Genomic DNA, 17,319 nt, shown 5'->3' on the forward strand with positions numbered 1-17,319 from the left:
TAAACTGGACTGGTCAAAGAACACTGAGGCTGTCTACAAGAAGGGTCAGAGCCGTCTCTATTTCCTGAGGAGACTGAGGTCCTTTAACATATGCTGGATGATGCTGACGATGTTCTACGAGGCTGTGGTGGCCAGTGCTATCATGTTTGCTGTTGTTTGCTGGGGCACTAGGCTGAGGGTAGCAGACACCAACAGAATCAACAAACTCATTTGTAAGGCCAGTGATGTTGTGGGGGTGGAACTGGACTCTCTGACGGTGGTGTCTGAAAAGAGGATGCTGTCCAAGTTGCATGCCATCTTGGACAATGGCTCCCATCCACTCCATAATGTACTGGTTAGGCACAGGAGTACATTCAGCCAGAGACTCATTCCACCAAGATGCAACACTGAGCGTCATAGGAAGTCATTCCTGCCTGTGGCCATCAAACTTCACAACTCCTCCCTCGGAGTGTCAGACACCCTGAGCCAATAGGACTGGACTTATTTCCGCCTGGCATGATTAACTTATTAATATTTAATTATTTATGGTTTTATATTGCTATATTTCTTCACTATTCTTGGTTGGTGCGACTGTAACGAAACCCAGTTTCCCTCGGGATCAATAAAGTATGTCTGTCTGTCTGACCTGTCTGTCAAGGCTACATCTTCAAAAAATTCTCTACCAACAAAATGGGGCAGCTTCAATTTTAATAAAAGCTTCTTATGGATTCTCACCTGCAAAAGCTTTTGACTGGCATGGTGAAGCTTTTGAACGTGCTAACATTCATAGAGAGTATTCTGCCTTCACAGATATCTTCCTTCCACCAACCATTTTGCATCAAAAGTCTACCTCCTGTTCTTGGAAAGCACCACGTTTCCTTTCTTCTTCCTGCAGGCCTCTGCCATTCCTCACAGTAATTACCTGCTGCAACACTCCCCGTCAGCCGATCGGCTACTGGCGATGCTGTGGTACGATGCCTCAGTGATTGTTTACTACGATCAATGTCGTAAGAGTTTTACAAGCCTGGGAAATTATTGGACTTTTGATGCCTTTTGTTCTTGAAGCAGAATATAATTAAACAAGGGAGCCTGCACGGACAAACTACATTATTATTTTAAAGAGCTTTTTGAAACAGTTTTATGTATGTTGATAATCCCTTGTTAATGCTGTGACACAGATGAATTTCAACAAAAACCTCCACAAATTTGTCATGTATTACAGCAAGACTGCCACTCTGAAAATTGACGGCAGGCCTTCAATTCCGCATGGCTTTAACCACTGGCTCTACGCTCCTCCAGGCGTCCCAGACCATAGCGTTGCAAGGTTCGGTCCTCATTGCTTTCCCACCAGCAGCCTATTCCTAGGAGATCCTATTTCTCTGGAATTCAGCTTTTTGATCCAAACTTTTGTCAGTAAGCAATACGTGACAGCATTGCTGTCAGAGAAGACTGACTGGGCTGTACTTAGCCAATTGGATTTGTCCCTAAACATTTTAGTCCTCCCTTGACAAAATGTTGATTAAGCAACTAAATAAATAATTCTTGGTTAAATAAGTAATTCAATTCTGCATTGTACCATTTTGCCCTTAGAAATGTACTTGGTCTTTAATTTGCTGGGCGAATTTTGAAATGCTTTTTAATAAAACGCTATTGTTGCATATTATGAAGATTACTACCAAGAAATGTGGGCGTAGGGTGCAGAGGGGGTTCATCAGGATGTTACCTTGGATGAAGCATTTCAGGCCTGCTTTCTCCAGAGCAAGTTTAGCGTGGACATGATTGAAGTATATAAAATCATGAGAGGTACAGATAATAAGAAGTCTTTCCCTATATTGGAGTGGATAAACTAGAGGATATAGTATTGGAAAATATTTAGATGGCATCTCTTTAACATCCAGAGAGTGGTGAGTTCTTTCACTTGGTTGGTGCGGACATGTTGGGCCAAATGAGTGAAAAAACACAGTAAAGTTGTGAGACCATGTAGGGGGTGGTAGAAATAGGAAATTACTGTAAATTCCAGTGTATAAGCCGAGAATTTGGCCCTAAATTTTGGTCCTGAAATTAGGGGGGGGGTCGGCTTATACAGAGGGTGCCAACTTTGGAAAAACGAATACATGGAAGACAAGTCATATTTATCTTTCCTTTCAGTTAGTCCTGACGAAGGGTCTCGGCCCGAAACGTCCACAGCGCTTCTCCCTGTAGATGCTGCCTGACCTGCTGCGTTCCACCAGCATTTTGTGTGAGGTTGTATTTATTGGCTGTTTTTGAATCAAATTCGTTCCACTGTCGTCACATGAATTCTTTGAATGATTTGTTTAAACTCACATCTAATGGCTGGAGCACGGAGGTCAAACCACCGGGGATGACTGCAATGTCCGTATTTTCAGCTTTCAATGCTGCTTTTGTCTCACCTGACAAGTGCGCTTTGAAGACGTCCCAGACATGTAGCGACTTTTCCTTCCTGAAACCTTCCGGACGTCAACGCCACACCTCTTTAACCCACTTTGAGCAACCCGCTTCGTCCATCCAGCAGCGTTCTTGAACATAAACAACACCCCGCGGGAATTTTCTGAGCAATCTTTGTTTTTTGTCTCAACACAAGATCACATCTATTCATAAATCGGGTGCACCAACTTCGCGTAGCTTTGAAATTTTTGCTGACCTCACGGTGTTTTTCGCCTATTTCAGCGCTTGAACTTGAATCATTTCTCTGGTAACAATGTATCCTGATGATCGCTGGTGATTCACCCACTCTAAAACTTTTTCTTCCAGTTCTGGCCACTGGCATGTTTTCCCATGGTTTGCACATTTGGTCTTTGGCATTTTGCTCAGCGTGTCCTCTGCCTTTCTCCACTCTCTCACTCTCCCTCGTTTACACTAAACTTCTTATCAGCTGCAGAATTATTCGTTCCTTTAGCAAAATCAACAACCTTCAGCTTGAAGCCAGCATCATATTGCATTCGTTTTAATCTTTTGTACATGGTGGTTGCAAACTCAATACTGAGCGTACGTACTGATCCCGCCACCCCTGTTATGTTTTAACGAGATTACGATGGGCGCTAAATGGTTTCGCGGGGGTTACATTTCTGAGGATTCTTTACCATTGGAGACCTAATCCAAAATTTCTCTCCCTGATTTATTTATTAAGAATTCGCCTATAACACTCTACAATTTGTAGGCCTGTTTTCTTAGCAGGTACTGGTTCACAAAATTTCCCAGTTCCGGATCCGGCAAAGCTGAGTACCGGCATGTGAGATCTTGTGATCTTTTCTGGTTAAATCAAAAACCTCTACAAAAGGGGTCGGCTTATACAAAGGTAGCATGAAAAAGTCACCTTTTTAACCTTGAAAATGGGGGGTTGGCTTATACTCCGGGTCGGCTTATACTCCGGAATATACGGTATTACACAAAGGGCAATTAATGCCACATAATTGTCAATGTTCAATTTTAGTTGGTTCATTTTTAATAATCAAAACAATGGAAGAAATTAGTAAAGGTGTTTCTGTGGACAGATTACAGAAATGGTGAACCAGGCTTGAGGAATTAAATAGTCTCCTTGTGTTTTCGTACTTCCCGATATTGTCGTGGGAGGGAATCTCAAAGTTTTCAGAGGCAAGTCTGTTCATAATAACTGTCGTTGCCTTCTTAATTGACACTTGATAATTAAAACACATAAAATGATGCTTGTTATGAACTAATGTCAGATCTTACTGCTGCTGTGGGTTAAAAGGATGTATCAGTAACCGTAATGATTTAGTAGGAAAGACAGAAGACTGTGAGCTGTTGAGTTATCCATCATAAGTTATTAACAATTTCCCGTTGGTCTGGAGAACCCATCATAGCTTTAAATGAACCGGAATTAAATAATAAAGCCAGTCACATGCCTACACCTGATTCTGATTCTGATCCTTAACCTTGCTGCAAACTGCTGGGGCCAAGTGTTTCGTGTTTACAGTGGGTGGACGTTAGATTAAAGTTAGTGTGCCAGTATGTAACTTACTTGCAAACCAACTCTGTTGAATGCATCCATTTACGTGGCAGCGAGCATGGGGCGTGCAGCCAGGTTGGAAATTGTCACGTTGCTTTGATTCGGTGTGGTTACGCATGTCAGACAGGTGTGACCTTTCAAGTGGAGTGATGATCTCTGCACACTTCACCCCGGCATTATTCATTATAGTGTGACTGATGGGAAATCCTAGTAAGGTGGTTGTTCATTGGATGAGGTATCAAAACAGCTTTTCGTCTACAAAATGGAAAGCAATTGTTTTCACTGCTTCAGCCTATTAAATCGTTAAAGCCCACAAGCTGCCAACACTAGAGCCAACAAATTATACAGTCATAAAGATAGCTGATGTGCACTTACCATGGTTTGAGAGTATGTCTCCATTTATCTTGTTTGTCCTTTCCTTTGTTCCTGGCTAGCAACCTTTGCTCTGTAGAGCTTCACTGGAGTAAATATTTGATGTTTATCATTATGGATCTGCCACTGGAAACATTCCTGCTTATAGTAAAGCCGGTGAACAGTCTCTCAAGATTGCATCAAGCCAGCAAGCATCCTATAGGAGTGACCCAAAATGCGGACACTTTAGTGTTGCAATATCTTTATTTAATGAGCCCTGTCCCTTGGCTGCGTTCAGTGTGCGTATTGAAGGTGCTCCCACAATTGTTTGAACAAGGCATTTCAGGATTTTGAAGCAGCTGCTCGATCCTCACCTTTGGTGCCATTTGTGTGAAGATTGTACATGATTCCTTGTGGGTTTACCCTAGGTGTTCTAGTCTCCTCCCATATCCAAAGACAAGGTGATGAAGTTGCCCCAGGTGAGTGCCAGCATCTGGAGGAAGGTTGATGGAGGATATTTTTTAGGATATTTTTTTATTATTAAACAAAATATACTTTATTCCAAAATAAAATTATATACAATAACCATTCAAAGACTTTCAATTCTTTACAGTTGGTACCATTACTGTCTTTACATTTTCAAAGTTCTAATGTTTTGCCACCCACGTGGCACTTTGTTCTTTCATATTTACATTCAGGGGGTATACCCCCAACCCCCCACCCCTCAACTCCCGCGGGAGAAGGACCCTAGACTGTGGTCCTTCCCCACCGGGCCCTTGCGGTGGCTGCACCGATTTTGAGTGCGTCCCTCAGCACGTACTCCTGCAGCCGAGAATGTGCCAGTCTGCAGCATTCCCCCACGGACATCTCCGTGTGCTGGTAGACCATCAAGATTCGGGCCGACCAAAGAGCGTCTTTCACCGAGTTGATGATCTGCCAGCAGCACCGGATTTTGGTCTCGGTGTGCGTCCCTGGGGACAACCCGTAGATCAGAGAGTCCTCTGTTACGCAGCTGCTGGGGATGAACCTCGACACTGTCCCTTCCATCCTCCTCCACAACTTCTCCGCGAACCCACAGTGTGCAAAGAGGTGGGTCACTTACTACTCCTCTCTGCAGTCCTCCCGTGGGCAGCGGGGTGTGGAGGCGACGTTCCGGGTGTACAGAAGGGATCGGACTGGGAGGGCCCTTCTCACCGCCAGCCAGGTGAGGTCTTGGTGCCTTTTGGTGAGGTCTGGCGATGAGGCATTTTGCCAGATGAACTGGACAGTCTGCACAGGGAACCACCCCACTGTGTCCATCTTGTCCTTCTCCTGCAGTGCCTGCAGGACCTTACGTGCTGACCACTGCCTGATGGCCCTGTGGTCAAAGGCGTTGACCTGGAAGAACTTTTCTATGAAGGACAGGTATGGCGGCAACGACCAGCTGACAGGGGTGTTGCGCGGGAAAGGGGCCAGACCCATCCTTCGTAGCCAGGGCGACAGGTAGAACCTGGGCAAGTAGTGGTACTTGGTGCCCACGTACCTGGGATCCACACACAACCTGATGCAGCCACACACGAAGCTGGCCATCAGGGTGAGGGCGACATTGGGGACGTTTTTGCCCCCGTTGTCCAGGGACTTGTGCATGGTGGTCCGTCTGACTCGCTCCATGCTCGATCCCCAGACGAATCTGAAGACGGCTCGGGTGATTTCCGAGCTGAAGGAGCGGGGGACTGGCCACACCTGCGCCAAGTACAGCAGCCCTGAGAGCACCTCACACCTGATGACCAGGTTCTTGCCCGCTATCGATAGGGAGCGCCCTCCCCACAGCCCCAGTTTCTGTTTCACCTTGGCAGTCCGCTCCCGCCAGTTCTTCCTGCACGCCTCAGCCCCTCCAAACCAGATTCCCAACACCTTCACGTGACCAGCCCTGATGGTGAAGGGGACGCTGGATCGGTCGGGCCAGTTGTCGAAGAGCATGGCTTCGCTCTTCGTGTGGTTGACCCTGGCCCCCGACGCCTGCTCGAACTGCTCGCAGATGCTGATCAGCCTGCGAACCGACCTCGGATCGGAGCAGAAGACGGTGACGTCATCCATGTACAGGGAGGTTTTGACTTGGATCCCTCCACTGCCTGGCAGTGTCACCCCTCTTATGCCCCCATCCCTCCTGATGGCTTCGGCAAAGGGTTCTATGCAGCACACGAACAAGACAGGGGAGAGAGGGCAGCCCTGCCTGACTCCAGACCTGATGGGGAAGCTGTCTGTTTCCCACCCGTTGACCTGGACTGCGCTACAGATGTCCGTGTAGAGCAGTCTGATCCAATTCCGGATTCCCTCCCCAAATCCCATTTTGGAGAGTACATCCGCCATGTACGTGTGCGATATCCTGTCGAAGGCTTTCTCCTGGTCCAAGCTGACCAGGCAGTCGTCCACCCTCCTGTCCTGCACGTAGGCGATGATGTCCCTCAGCAGCTCGAGGCTGTCTGAGATCTTCCTGCCCGGTACAGTACAGGTTTGGTCCGGGTGGATCACCTGCTCCAGTGCAGACTTGACCCTGTTGGCGATAGCCTGGGACAGGATCTTGTAGTCCACATTCAGGAGTGAGATGGGCCTCCAATTTCTAATGTCTTCCCTCTCCCCCTTCTACTTGTAGATGAGGGTGATGATGCCCTTCCTCATGGATTCTGACATGCTGCCTGCCAGGAGCGTCGCGTTGTACACTTCCAGCAGGTCGGGGCCCATCCGGTTCCACAGAGCCAAATACAACCCGACCGGTAAGCCGTCGCTTCCGGGAGTCCTACCCGACTCAAAGGAACGGACAGAGCCAGTCAGCTCGTCCAGGGTCAGTGGCTGCTCCAGACTGTCTTGCTTGCCGTCGTCTAAGACCTGCGTGATAGACGACAGGAAGTTGCGGGAGGCTGTGGAGTCTGTGGCCCTCCACCTTGCAGTTCTTGTAGATTATCGCTCTGCACTGGGCTGCGACATGCCCCGCCTTTCCGCAGTTGCGGCACACCCTGGGCTGCCTGGCGTAGACCAGGTAGCCTCAGTTCCCTCCGATGGCGAAGACCGAGGGCGGGTGGACGACGCTGCCGTTGGAGTCGACTCTCAGCTTCACCTTCACCTGCCGTTTGCTTGTCCAGCACCCCAGGCTGTTCTTCACGTCCAGACAAGCTCCTACGCTCTCCACATACTGAGCAAGGAACAGAAGGACGTCGGCCACCAGCACGTACGGGTTGAACATGTGCACGGTGGCGGTCCGTTCCTGCTGGGCGGCAGCGAAGAGGGGCTCTGCTTGCAGCGGTGACAGTGGCTCCTCTCTCCCCGTCTCCTGGAACAGCTGGAGCAACTTCTGCCACCCTGTGGGTCGTCGGAAGGTGACGTCGAAGAACCCAGCAAAGTCCTGGACGCAGTAGATGTCATCGATCGTGAAACCACAACAGTCCATCAGGACCTTCTGGATGAAGGTCACTCTGGTAAATCCGTTGCCCTCGCTCTGGCATCGCACTGTCAGCCGGACAGTGTTCTTGATGCCCGGGCCTCGGGCCGATGCGCTGTTATCTTCAGCCATCCTCTTCACCACTGTCGTTGGTGTCGCTGGAAAGGGGTGTTAGATTGGGAGCCAATCAGTATTAGGATCCACCCTTGCGTCAGTGCAAAACCTTCTCCGCCTTGCGATCGTCGCGTATCCCAAGGGAACTCCACTTGATCTTAGCCAAAAGGCCGAGAAGCGATTTTTTTTTAGGATGATGTTTCATTTGCCCAAGATCTGCTTTCATCTTTTTTAGCTTTGGTTACAATTCTATATTTCTTCGCCTTTATTCCCATGTTACATAATAAACTTAGGATGAGTCTTGATATCATCCCAAAATTATCTTTTGCAAGGTGGCACTGCACCTGATGTCAATGAACAGCCTGTCAAGAGGGAACCAAGATTTTACAAAAAGCGTTGCACCAGAAACGAGCCAAAATGAATGCAAATACCTTAATCAGAGTGGAGTAAGAGGTAGGAGCTCCCAGGTAATCTCAGGCACTTCAGGAGGTACGAACAGAGCATCGAAGTTGTAAAACATCCCAAGGCTCTTCACAACAGTTATTGAACAAAACTTGAGGAAAGCGTAAACTGAGAGATAAATGCAGACTAAAAACATTTCGCAGATCAGGAAAAAAGTGATGAACTGTTGTATTCTTTTCCTCCTCCCCCACCACCGTGCTAACCCAAACCCATCAGACACTGAATTCTATCTCATTGTGCTGCAGGCTGAGAGACTTTCCCTTGTTATGTAACTGAGATTTATAATCACAGAACTGCCCTTTGCCAGTGGCCTTGAGTTTTGAACTCTTATTAACAGCTTCTAAAATTCAATCAGAGTTGACATGGGATGGTATTAAGGAAATGTTAAGCATTTTATTTGCTTTTTTGATTTTTTAATCTTTTTTCCTGCAGCTACTTTTTTTTCTTTCATGAATACTTCATGCTTTGCAACTTCGATTTTCCTTTTCCCGTGTGTTCCGTTGAACACGTTTTAAAATATCTACATCACTAAATATTTATGAACTATTCTTTTATATTTTTGATTTTTCTTTCTTTCCTGTCCATTTTCCTCAGCATTGAAATGGCAACATTTTTGAAGCTGTTGCTATGGATATGTACTTAAAGAGCCCATCCTACAACACCCTCTTCTTTTGCCTCAAAATAGTTGTCACATTTGTGATTTTACAATCTTCTGGCACTCTCCCTGACTCTAGAGATTCTTCAAAGTTCACTACTAATGCCTCCACAATTTTTTCAGAACTCTGAGATGTAATCCATCTGGTCCAGGTGACTTATCCATCTTAGTGGCTGCTATATTTATCTCTGCCCCTGACTCTCCTCAATTTTCGGTATCATACTGGTGTCAGGGTGAAGATATTCCTTCCCTAATGTCATGAAATGTTCCACAGGAAACCACCAGGGTGCGCTGTCTGGTCAGTCAGAAGAGTCTCTATTGTTCATACACTACTGTACAGTCGGCCCTCCTTATCCGCGGGTTCCGCATGCGCGGATTCAACCAACCTCGGATTGGGAAAACACGGAAGTTCTCTCTCCAGCACTTGTTGTTTGAGCATGTACAGACTATTTTTTCTTGTCATTATTCCCTAAACAATACAGTACATAGCATAGCATTTACGTTGTATTAGGTACTATAAGTAATCTAGAAATGACTTAAAAGTACAGGCAGTCCCCGGGTTATGAACGAGTTCCGTTCCTGAGTCCGTCTTTAAGTCGGATTTGGAGTCGGAACAGGTACATCCGATATTATTTAGCGTCAGTTAGTCAAATGTTTTTCTTATTATATAGTACATATTTTACCTTTCTATGCATATAAAACACTTAAGAAACATACGTATTTCAATAATTAAACCTCTGCGTTGCTTAGTAATAATTGTAGCTTTCATCGGGGCAGGGCCTTTCACATGCTCCATTAAAATTGTTCCAATCATTGACCGACTGTAGCCTAACACTTTTCCGATGACCGATGGCATTTCACCTCTTTCCGATCGCTTTATTACTTCCACCTTATTTTCAATCATGATCGTAATTATTTTCATGAACAGAAACACTGCGGATTCAGAGGTGCACCGCCAGGTCCTAAAGGCCACCGCACTGAGACATGTTAAATAAAGTTCGGGGTTCTGCTGGGTCCTAAAGACCACCGCACTGAGACAGGTTAAATAAGGGACTTGAGCATCTGCGATTTTTGGTATCCGTGGGGTGGGGGGGTCTTGGAACCAATCCCCCTGGATAAGGAGGGCCGACTGTATTTAAAACACTGGTATGCTTTCCCTATCGGCCACTGTACTTCTGTCAAATGTTTATCTTGTTAGTACATTTAATTTGATATAAGAAAGAGATGCATTCTCATAAAATGTTTAGTTAAGCAAAATAATTGAGTGAAGTGCATTCTCAAAGTCAAAGTCAAGTTTATTGTCATCTGCACAAGTGCATGTGTGCACAGGTACGGTGAAAAAGTTGCTTTCAGCAGCATCACAGGCGTCAGCAACTTCAGAAAAAAATACGTAAATTGAACGTAAATTATACACAGTTTTTAATGAGAAACAACACAATTAGAACAAAAACAAACAGTCCATTGTAGTGCGAAGTGAAAAAGTGGTCATAGTGATGTTAGACTTAGGTAGTGGTTAGAGTTGTACAAGTTGGTTCAAGAAGTGATGGTAGTGTAGCGGTTAGCGTGATGTTATTACAGTACAGGGCATTCCGTAAGGAGTCTCTGTACATCCTCTCCTGGAATGCCTGGTTTTCCCAGGCCCTCCAGTTTCCTTCCACAGTCCAATGGCGTACTGTCTTTGGTCGTTGCAAGTTGTCCCGTGATTGGGTTGGGGTTGCTGGGGTGGTGGGGTTAATTGGGGTGGTGTGGCTCGAAGGTTTGCATTGCTAAATGATTAAATGAACTGAATGGTGGAAGGGAAGTAGCAGTTTTTGAACCTGGTTGTGCTGGACATCAGGCTTCTCTGCCCGAAGGTAATGGTGAAGAAAACATGGCTCAGATGGTGGGGATCTTTCCTTCTTGAGGCAGTGTCTCATGTAGATACTGCCAATGGTGGGATGGATGTCCCTGTGATATACTGGGCTGAGTCCACAACTCTAGCAGCTTCTTATGTTTGTGAGCATTCGAATTACCGTACCAGACCACGATGCAACCAGTTAGAATGTTGCATAATGTATTCCTGTGGACAAATGTGTTATTTGTAAATCAACAACGCTTGCCCCATAGAGTCAATGGCATTATGGTAAGAATTCCAAGTTGAATGTTTATAATATCTGCATGATGGAAGACATTAAAGGTTCAATAACCTGTACAGCGTTTTGCAAAATCACCTTTGGTTTATAAGAGGAAAACAAGGAGAAAGTGTGTGCAACTTTTCCATCAGATCTCACATTCGAGTACTCATGCTCATTGTGGTTTGGTGTTTGCTCATGTGCACAGTGTTCTTTTAAAAATAAATGCTTCATCCCTTGTGCATGTTTTCAAGATTACTTGTGTGTGTCATTTAATAAAACACAGCTTAAGAAACAAAAGGAATCCTTGTATTGGTAAGGCCTGCATCCTGTAGCAGTTTACTAGCAATGAAATTATGCTTTGCGGTTTAATGTTTTGATTTTTACCATGAAATAATGCAATAATACATCTAAGAAATCTAACATTAAGTATAGATAACTCAGTTGCCAAAATCCTTCTGCACAATTGTCCTTTGAGGGTTACAAATGGAATAATAATGATAATGGTGTAACTGAGAGGTAGTCATTCACAAATGTGCATCATCATAGATTAGGTGCTGAAAGAATTACTCATTGCCCACTGTAATAGTGATGTTGTGATCGCAGAGATCTGGGACCAGAAATCCGACAAACTCCGGACAAAAATGCAAGCAAAATAGTTGTCTTCGAACAAGTTTCCTTTAACAGAAGCCAATTCACTTATACTCTTATCTGTGTCTCTTCAAGATATCGATGAATGCAGCATGAACCACGGTGGCTGCAAGCATGGCTGTGTTAATACTCCAGGAAGCTATCAATGCTCCTGTCCAAGTGACAGCTACAGTCTTCACTGGAACAAGAAAGACTGTGTGGGTATGTGGCAAACTCTGACCTCTGGCGCCCTCTACTGACGGTAATGCGAGTAGCAGTTCTGTGGCATTCCATCAAGGCACTTCACAGAATTGTTATCAGATCCACAGGGGTGGACCAAAGAGTTAGACAAAGTTGTATTGTTGAAGCAGCACCTTAATAAGGGTGTAGATGTTGAAGGAACTTCGAATACTGCTAACGTGGATCAGATTTACTCCTTGCAGAATTGCTTATCCAAAATGTTCCAATTGCTCGTACAAAGGGGATCGTTGTATAAAATGAGAAGCAGTAATCTGAACTTTCTTTATGTTAACTAAAGGAACCACTTCCTTCTGTGACTACAATATGGAAATATTAGTTAGTAAGATTATTAGCTCTGTTTTGTTCCACCAAAGGTATGGTAAGAAACAAAATTAAAGCAATAGATGTAAAGAATTGCAAGAATCTAATAGTTTTAATTGTGTGGCTGGATCAATCTGTGAAAATGATCTACAAATGTCATTTATGGAATTAATGTTTCAAGAAAGCACTTATGCATGAAGGGTGCACGGGTGGTTCTTGTGACTGCATGCACGTGGTGCCCAATATGAGGAGCGAGGACTGCCGGACAATCAGTTTGGAATCAAGACAGTCAGGTGGTGGATGGGGAGGTATTGAGGTTCAGTACCAGAGCAGCATGGTGGAAAGATGACAGTAGCTCTCAAAGAAAGAAAGATGTGATGTGTTTTGGTGAAGGCCCAGCCTGGTTTAGCACTGTAAAGATCAGGTGATTCTGGGAGTGGCTAGCCATGGTTACCCCCAGGGGCGATTGATCTAATTTCTGCATAGGAACATTGGATGGGGAATGACAGTTTGATGGGCATCTGATGTGGAAATCCTGTCAGGAGCACATGCACAACTTACACTTGGAAGAAGCCGGTTGAATTCTCAGAGTGACCTGCATGTGTTCATAATGGCATTTCACTCTACATAAATGTACTTCAGAAAACATAAATCACATCATCCATCTGGCTGTCAGTTTAAATTGTACTTAAATGTAAGTAAATTTTCTATGGGGTAATGTTGAGCATCACTATACAATTGGATATCTCCACCCACTGAATAATGTGCAGCTGCGTTTCCCTCTAAAACGTTGCTTTCCGATTGGAAGAGTTCCACTGTATGTTTCCACTTATAATTATTAATTTCATATGTGTTATTGTTAAAATGTTACTGTTTATACTACCAAAGGAATATTGCTGTCAATCAGTGACAATTATAAAGAAGTACCCTTGGGGAAAGAGAGGCCAGTACATTAGGGTTAGTATAATGCTACATCATTTAATCCACAAGTTAAATATACAAGGTCAGGATCTGTTTTCTGTCAACATTTTTTTTCTGTGCAATTTCAATCCAAGGTTATTTAAGATCTACATCTCATCATACAATGTCTTACTTATGTCATCACATCCCTTCCCTTGTGAAATTTGGAGTAGGATTTAGTGCCAAAACTACTTTCAGGCTGTGCTGTAAATAGTATAATATTAATACAGACACTACGTCCTGGCTTGAAACCCAGCCATCGATGACACTCTCCTCTCAGCATTCAATGTCAATACAAGGTTTTGACCCTCTTCATCAAGCTCCTCCCTGCAGCGTTTATATGTGAGGTCAGAATATACGTCTCAGGAAACATAAACCACTTCAACCAAGTGTTCGACCATGTGGCTGTCCAAATTAAAGTCATCAACATGGTAAATCAGAAGGGAGCCCACTTGACGTGAAGAATCATACATTCTGCATCCCTTGGTAAAACTTAGATTGCACTTAACTCTGAAAGATATTAGTTTAATCAAAATTTGGGAAGTGGATTGCAGTAGATTAATTTACTCTCATTCTGAAAGTTCCAATGAGCAAGAGCTGTTGATCCTTTAGTTACCTCGGAGATTGGAACCAGCTGTTCACACTACATTTAGAATCATTAGAGTTTTAATCTAACTCACTCAGCAGGAAATTGATAATATCAGATCCAGTTTCACACCCTTACCTGATCTTACTTTCTGTTAACTTTAATCTTCTGTAAGATCTTGTCAGAATTAACCTCTAAAATTTCTTTTAACAATTTCCTCCTAGTTTTTTTTGTGGTGTTTGAAAATCATTCCTTCCCATTTTCAGAGGCAGTAAAGTGCCTGCCGGAATCCAACCCACCTCAAGCTCAACTTTCCTGCATCAAGAGTGGGAAGAGGGAGACCTGCTCCCTCAGCTGTGCATCCAAGGCTCACTTTCAAGCGGGTAAGCATGACGCAGTGGCACAAGCAGCACAACTGCTCACAATCCTGTTTGGCAGCCCGGTAACGCTGAACAACACTGAGGGACATTTGGAGATTTTTCAAGTTTGCTAATCCTCCAGGATTTCACTGGAGTCTTCAGTAATTAATTAATTGCCTAAAGAATACCAATGCAAGAAAACCAGAAATATAAAGCATATACGGTAAGCTTTTATAACATACTTCAAATTTTTCTCTAAACTTGTTTATTAATATGAAAGGCAGTTTGACGAATGGTTAAGAACCATCCAAATGAATATGTTTCAAGACTACAAACTTTCCAACTAATGAAGGAAATTGAGTACAGGTATGTTGGGAGACTAGTGGCAGAAACCTGGAGATAGATCGGTTATGTTATGGTACCAGACATAAAACCAGAAAAAGTTGGCAAACCTACAGGAAAAGATGTTTTAGGATTACTTATGATAAAGTTTAATTTTTAACAAGGTCATTTGGAAGTAAATAACCTTTTGTTCTCCTTCTACCTGAGGTATGGAAGATTTGTCAATAAAAAGCTGTTTCGGTATCAAATTTTGAACCTTTTTTTGTGTTAAATACAAGACCTAGGAGTGTAATTTGGCCATTTGGCCCACCATAGCTGGGGTATTATCCCTCTAAACCCCATTATCCTGCCTTCTGCTGTAACCTTTGACACCCTGACTAATTCAGAACCTATCAACCTCTGCTTTAAGTATACTCAATGACTTGGATTCTACAGCTGTCTGTGAAAATAAATTCCACAGATTCACCACCCTTTGGGTAAAGAAATTCCTCCTTACCTCTGTTCTAAGGGGACAAACTTCTATTCTGAGGCAATACCTTCTGGTTCTAGGCTCCCCACTATCGGAAACATCCTGTCCACATCCACTTTGTTAGGCCTTTCAATTTTGGAGACTCTCCCCCCCCCCCCCCCCCCATTCTTCTAAACTCCAACAAGTACAGGCCCAGAACCATCAAAGCTCCTCATAACCATGTCATACCTGGGATCATTCTCATAAATCTCCTCTGAACCCTCTCCAATACCAGCGTTTATGATGTTGTAAAACCAGCAGGATATTCACTTAATCAAAAGTAAAAGCTGCAGATGTTGTAAGTGTAAAATGAAAACAGAAAATACTGGACATGCTCAGCAGGTCAAGCAGTGTCTGTGATTCACTCTCCCCACAGATGCTGCCTGGTCTTCTGAGCATTTTCTGTCTTTTGCATAGATGAACATATCAGCAACATCCCAAACCCAGAGCAAGATGCCATTCGATGCACACTGAGATCGTGATGCATTACATGCACCAGGGAAGGTTCCCTTTATGTGTTAATGATCACTTAAAACAGCAGAAATCACTCTGTCTAACGTGGAAGTAATTGAGCAGAATACTTCTACTCTTTTGGTAAGAAATAGTGAATATGGGAGGTCTTGCAGCTGCAGTTACAACGTTTCTAACAGAAATCAACTAAGAAAACCTTTGCCTTTACCCAGCCTTCTGGAGCATGTTCGATTGCAGAAAGAATGGGCTTATGGTGGAATTCAAGCTGAGATATATCTTCCAAAATCCTGCCAGCAGCTACTCTCATATGGACTTTCCATCTCAGATCATTTGGCTAATGCCCACCTAAGCCCATTTGTCGACCAGTCCTACAGTGGATCCATAGATCTCGGCATCCCATTCCTGTCTATTTCCCTCAGTCCCGTTGGATGGCCTCCACTATCCTCAGTCTAAACAGTGTAGTCTTGTTCCAACAGTTCAGTTCTACAAGTCCTCCATGGGCCCTCAGCCCTCCTCGCCACCCTACAGCAGCCCAACCTCCTCTGACTGACTCCTCTAACCTCCTGCCAATCTCCTACCTGACCCCCAAAAGTCCTGAACTCTCACCCACACCCATTACCTCAAGCTTCTCTCTACCATAATCTCACAGCTCCTCCCCCCTTCTCCAATGACTCATGACCTAACTCTTTCTCTCCTTTCTAATGGCTTTGTACTCGGTAGATTTTCACAGCAACAGGCTCTTGCACCTTCCATGCTTTCTCTAGCAACACTTTTTAACACACCTTTGCCCATCTTTAACCCCCAGCATGAGGGAATTTCTAGCCCATATTGTTTCACTTATGACTACAGTATATAGTACATGGCAATAGAGTATTTGGTTAAACTACATAATCATAGCAATATGAACTTGGGTATTAAAATTATTTAAAATGCAGATGCAGAAGTTTATTATCCCCCCACTGCTGAGCAGAAAGAAAATCTGTCTCATTTTATTTGAGTAGAGCAATTCATTAGCGGAGGATGTCAGCATCAAAGAAGGGTACGCTATGTCTCAATGTGAAGCTTCATGATTTCGGAGTTCCAATCAGTGATTTGTTATCAATGAAATGTGTTCAGTATTTCTTTCTTCCTTCACGCCAGGTTCCGATAACAGCTACACGGTGAGCTGCGGAGCTCCAACACGCAGAGCCGCCGCTCATCAGCGACAAAATACCAGCAACGCAGGCTGTGTGGGTAAGCCCCTGAAATCAAATCACGTTGTCTTAAAACATTTTGTTCAGACCTGTGGGATTCAGCTTGTGTCCTGTTCCAACTGCTGAGGTACAACACTCACAGACACCCCCTCCCATATTTTTCAGATAATCCGCTTGGTTACGCAGGGAGCATGCTGTCCCAATGTAAATTTGTGCCTCAGGAATATCCCCATTCCCATTCCAATATGTTGATCCACGGTCTGCTCTTTTGCCACGATGAGACCGTCTCAGGCTGGAGGAGCAACACCTCTTATTCTGTCTGGGTAGCCTCCAACCTGATGGCATAAGCATCATTTTTTCATTTCGGGGGAATATAATCCTTCCCCTTTCCTCTTCTTCTATTCCCCACTCTGGCCTCTTACCTCTTCTCCTCACCGGTCCATCACCTCCATCTGGCGCCCCTCCTCCTTCCCTTTCTGCCATGGTCCACTCTCCTCTCCTATCAGATTCTGTCTTCTCCAGCCCTTGACCGTTTTCACCACCCAGCTTTACCTATCTCCTTCTAGCTAGTCCTCCTTCCCCTCCCCCCACATTATTCTGGCGTCTTCTTGCTTCCTTTCCAGTCCTGAAGAAG

At 44.5% G+C, this 17,319-nt stretch overlaps 1 protein-coding gene across 1 annotated transcript in view; it reads left to right on the plus strand.

The window, feature by feature from the left end:
• The window catches only part of LOC140717107 (signal peptide, CUB and EGF-like domain-containing protein 3), a 384,562-nt gene that overhangs the window by 333,793 nt on the left and 33,450 nt on the right, over window positions 1-17,319 (plus strand). Inside the window, 3 exon segments of the mRNA XM_073030336.1 lie at window positions 11,802-11,927; window positions 14,079-14,195; window positions 16,633-16,725. Coding sequence (XP_072886437.1) covers window positions 11,802-11,927; window positions 14,079-14,195; window positions 16,633-16,725 — 336 coding nt within the window.

This window comes from Hemitrygon akajei, chromosome 27, assembly GCF_048418815.1.
Source record: "Hemitrygon akajei chromosome 27, sHemAka1.3, whole genome shotgun sequence".
NCBI lineage: Eukaryota > Metazoa > Chordata > Chondrichthyes > Myliobatiformes > Dasyatidae > Hemitrygon > Hemitrygon akajei.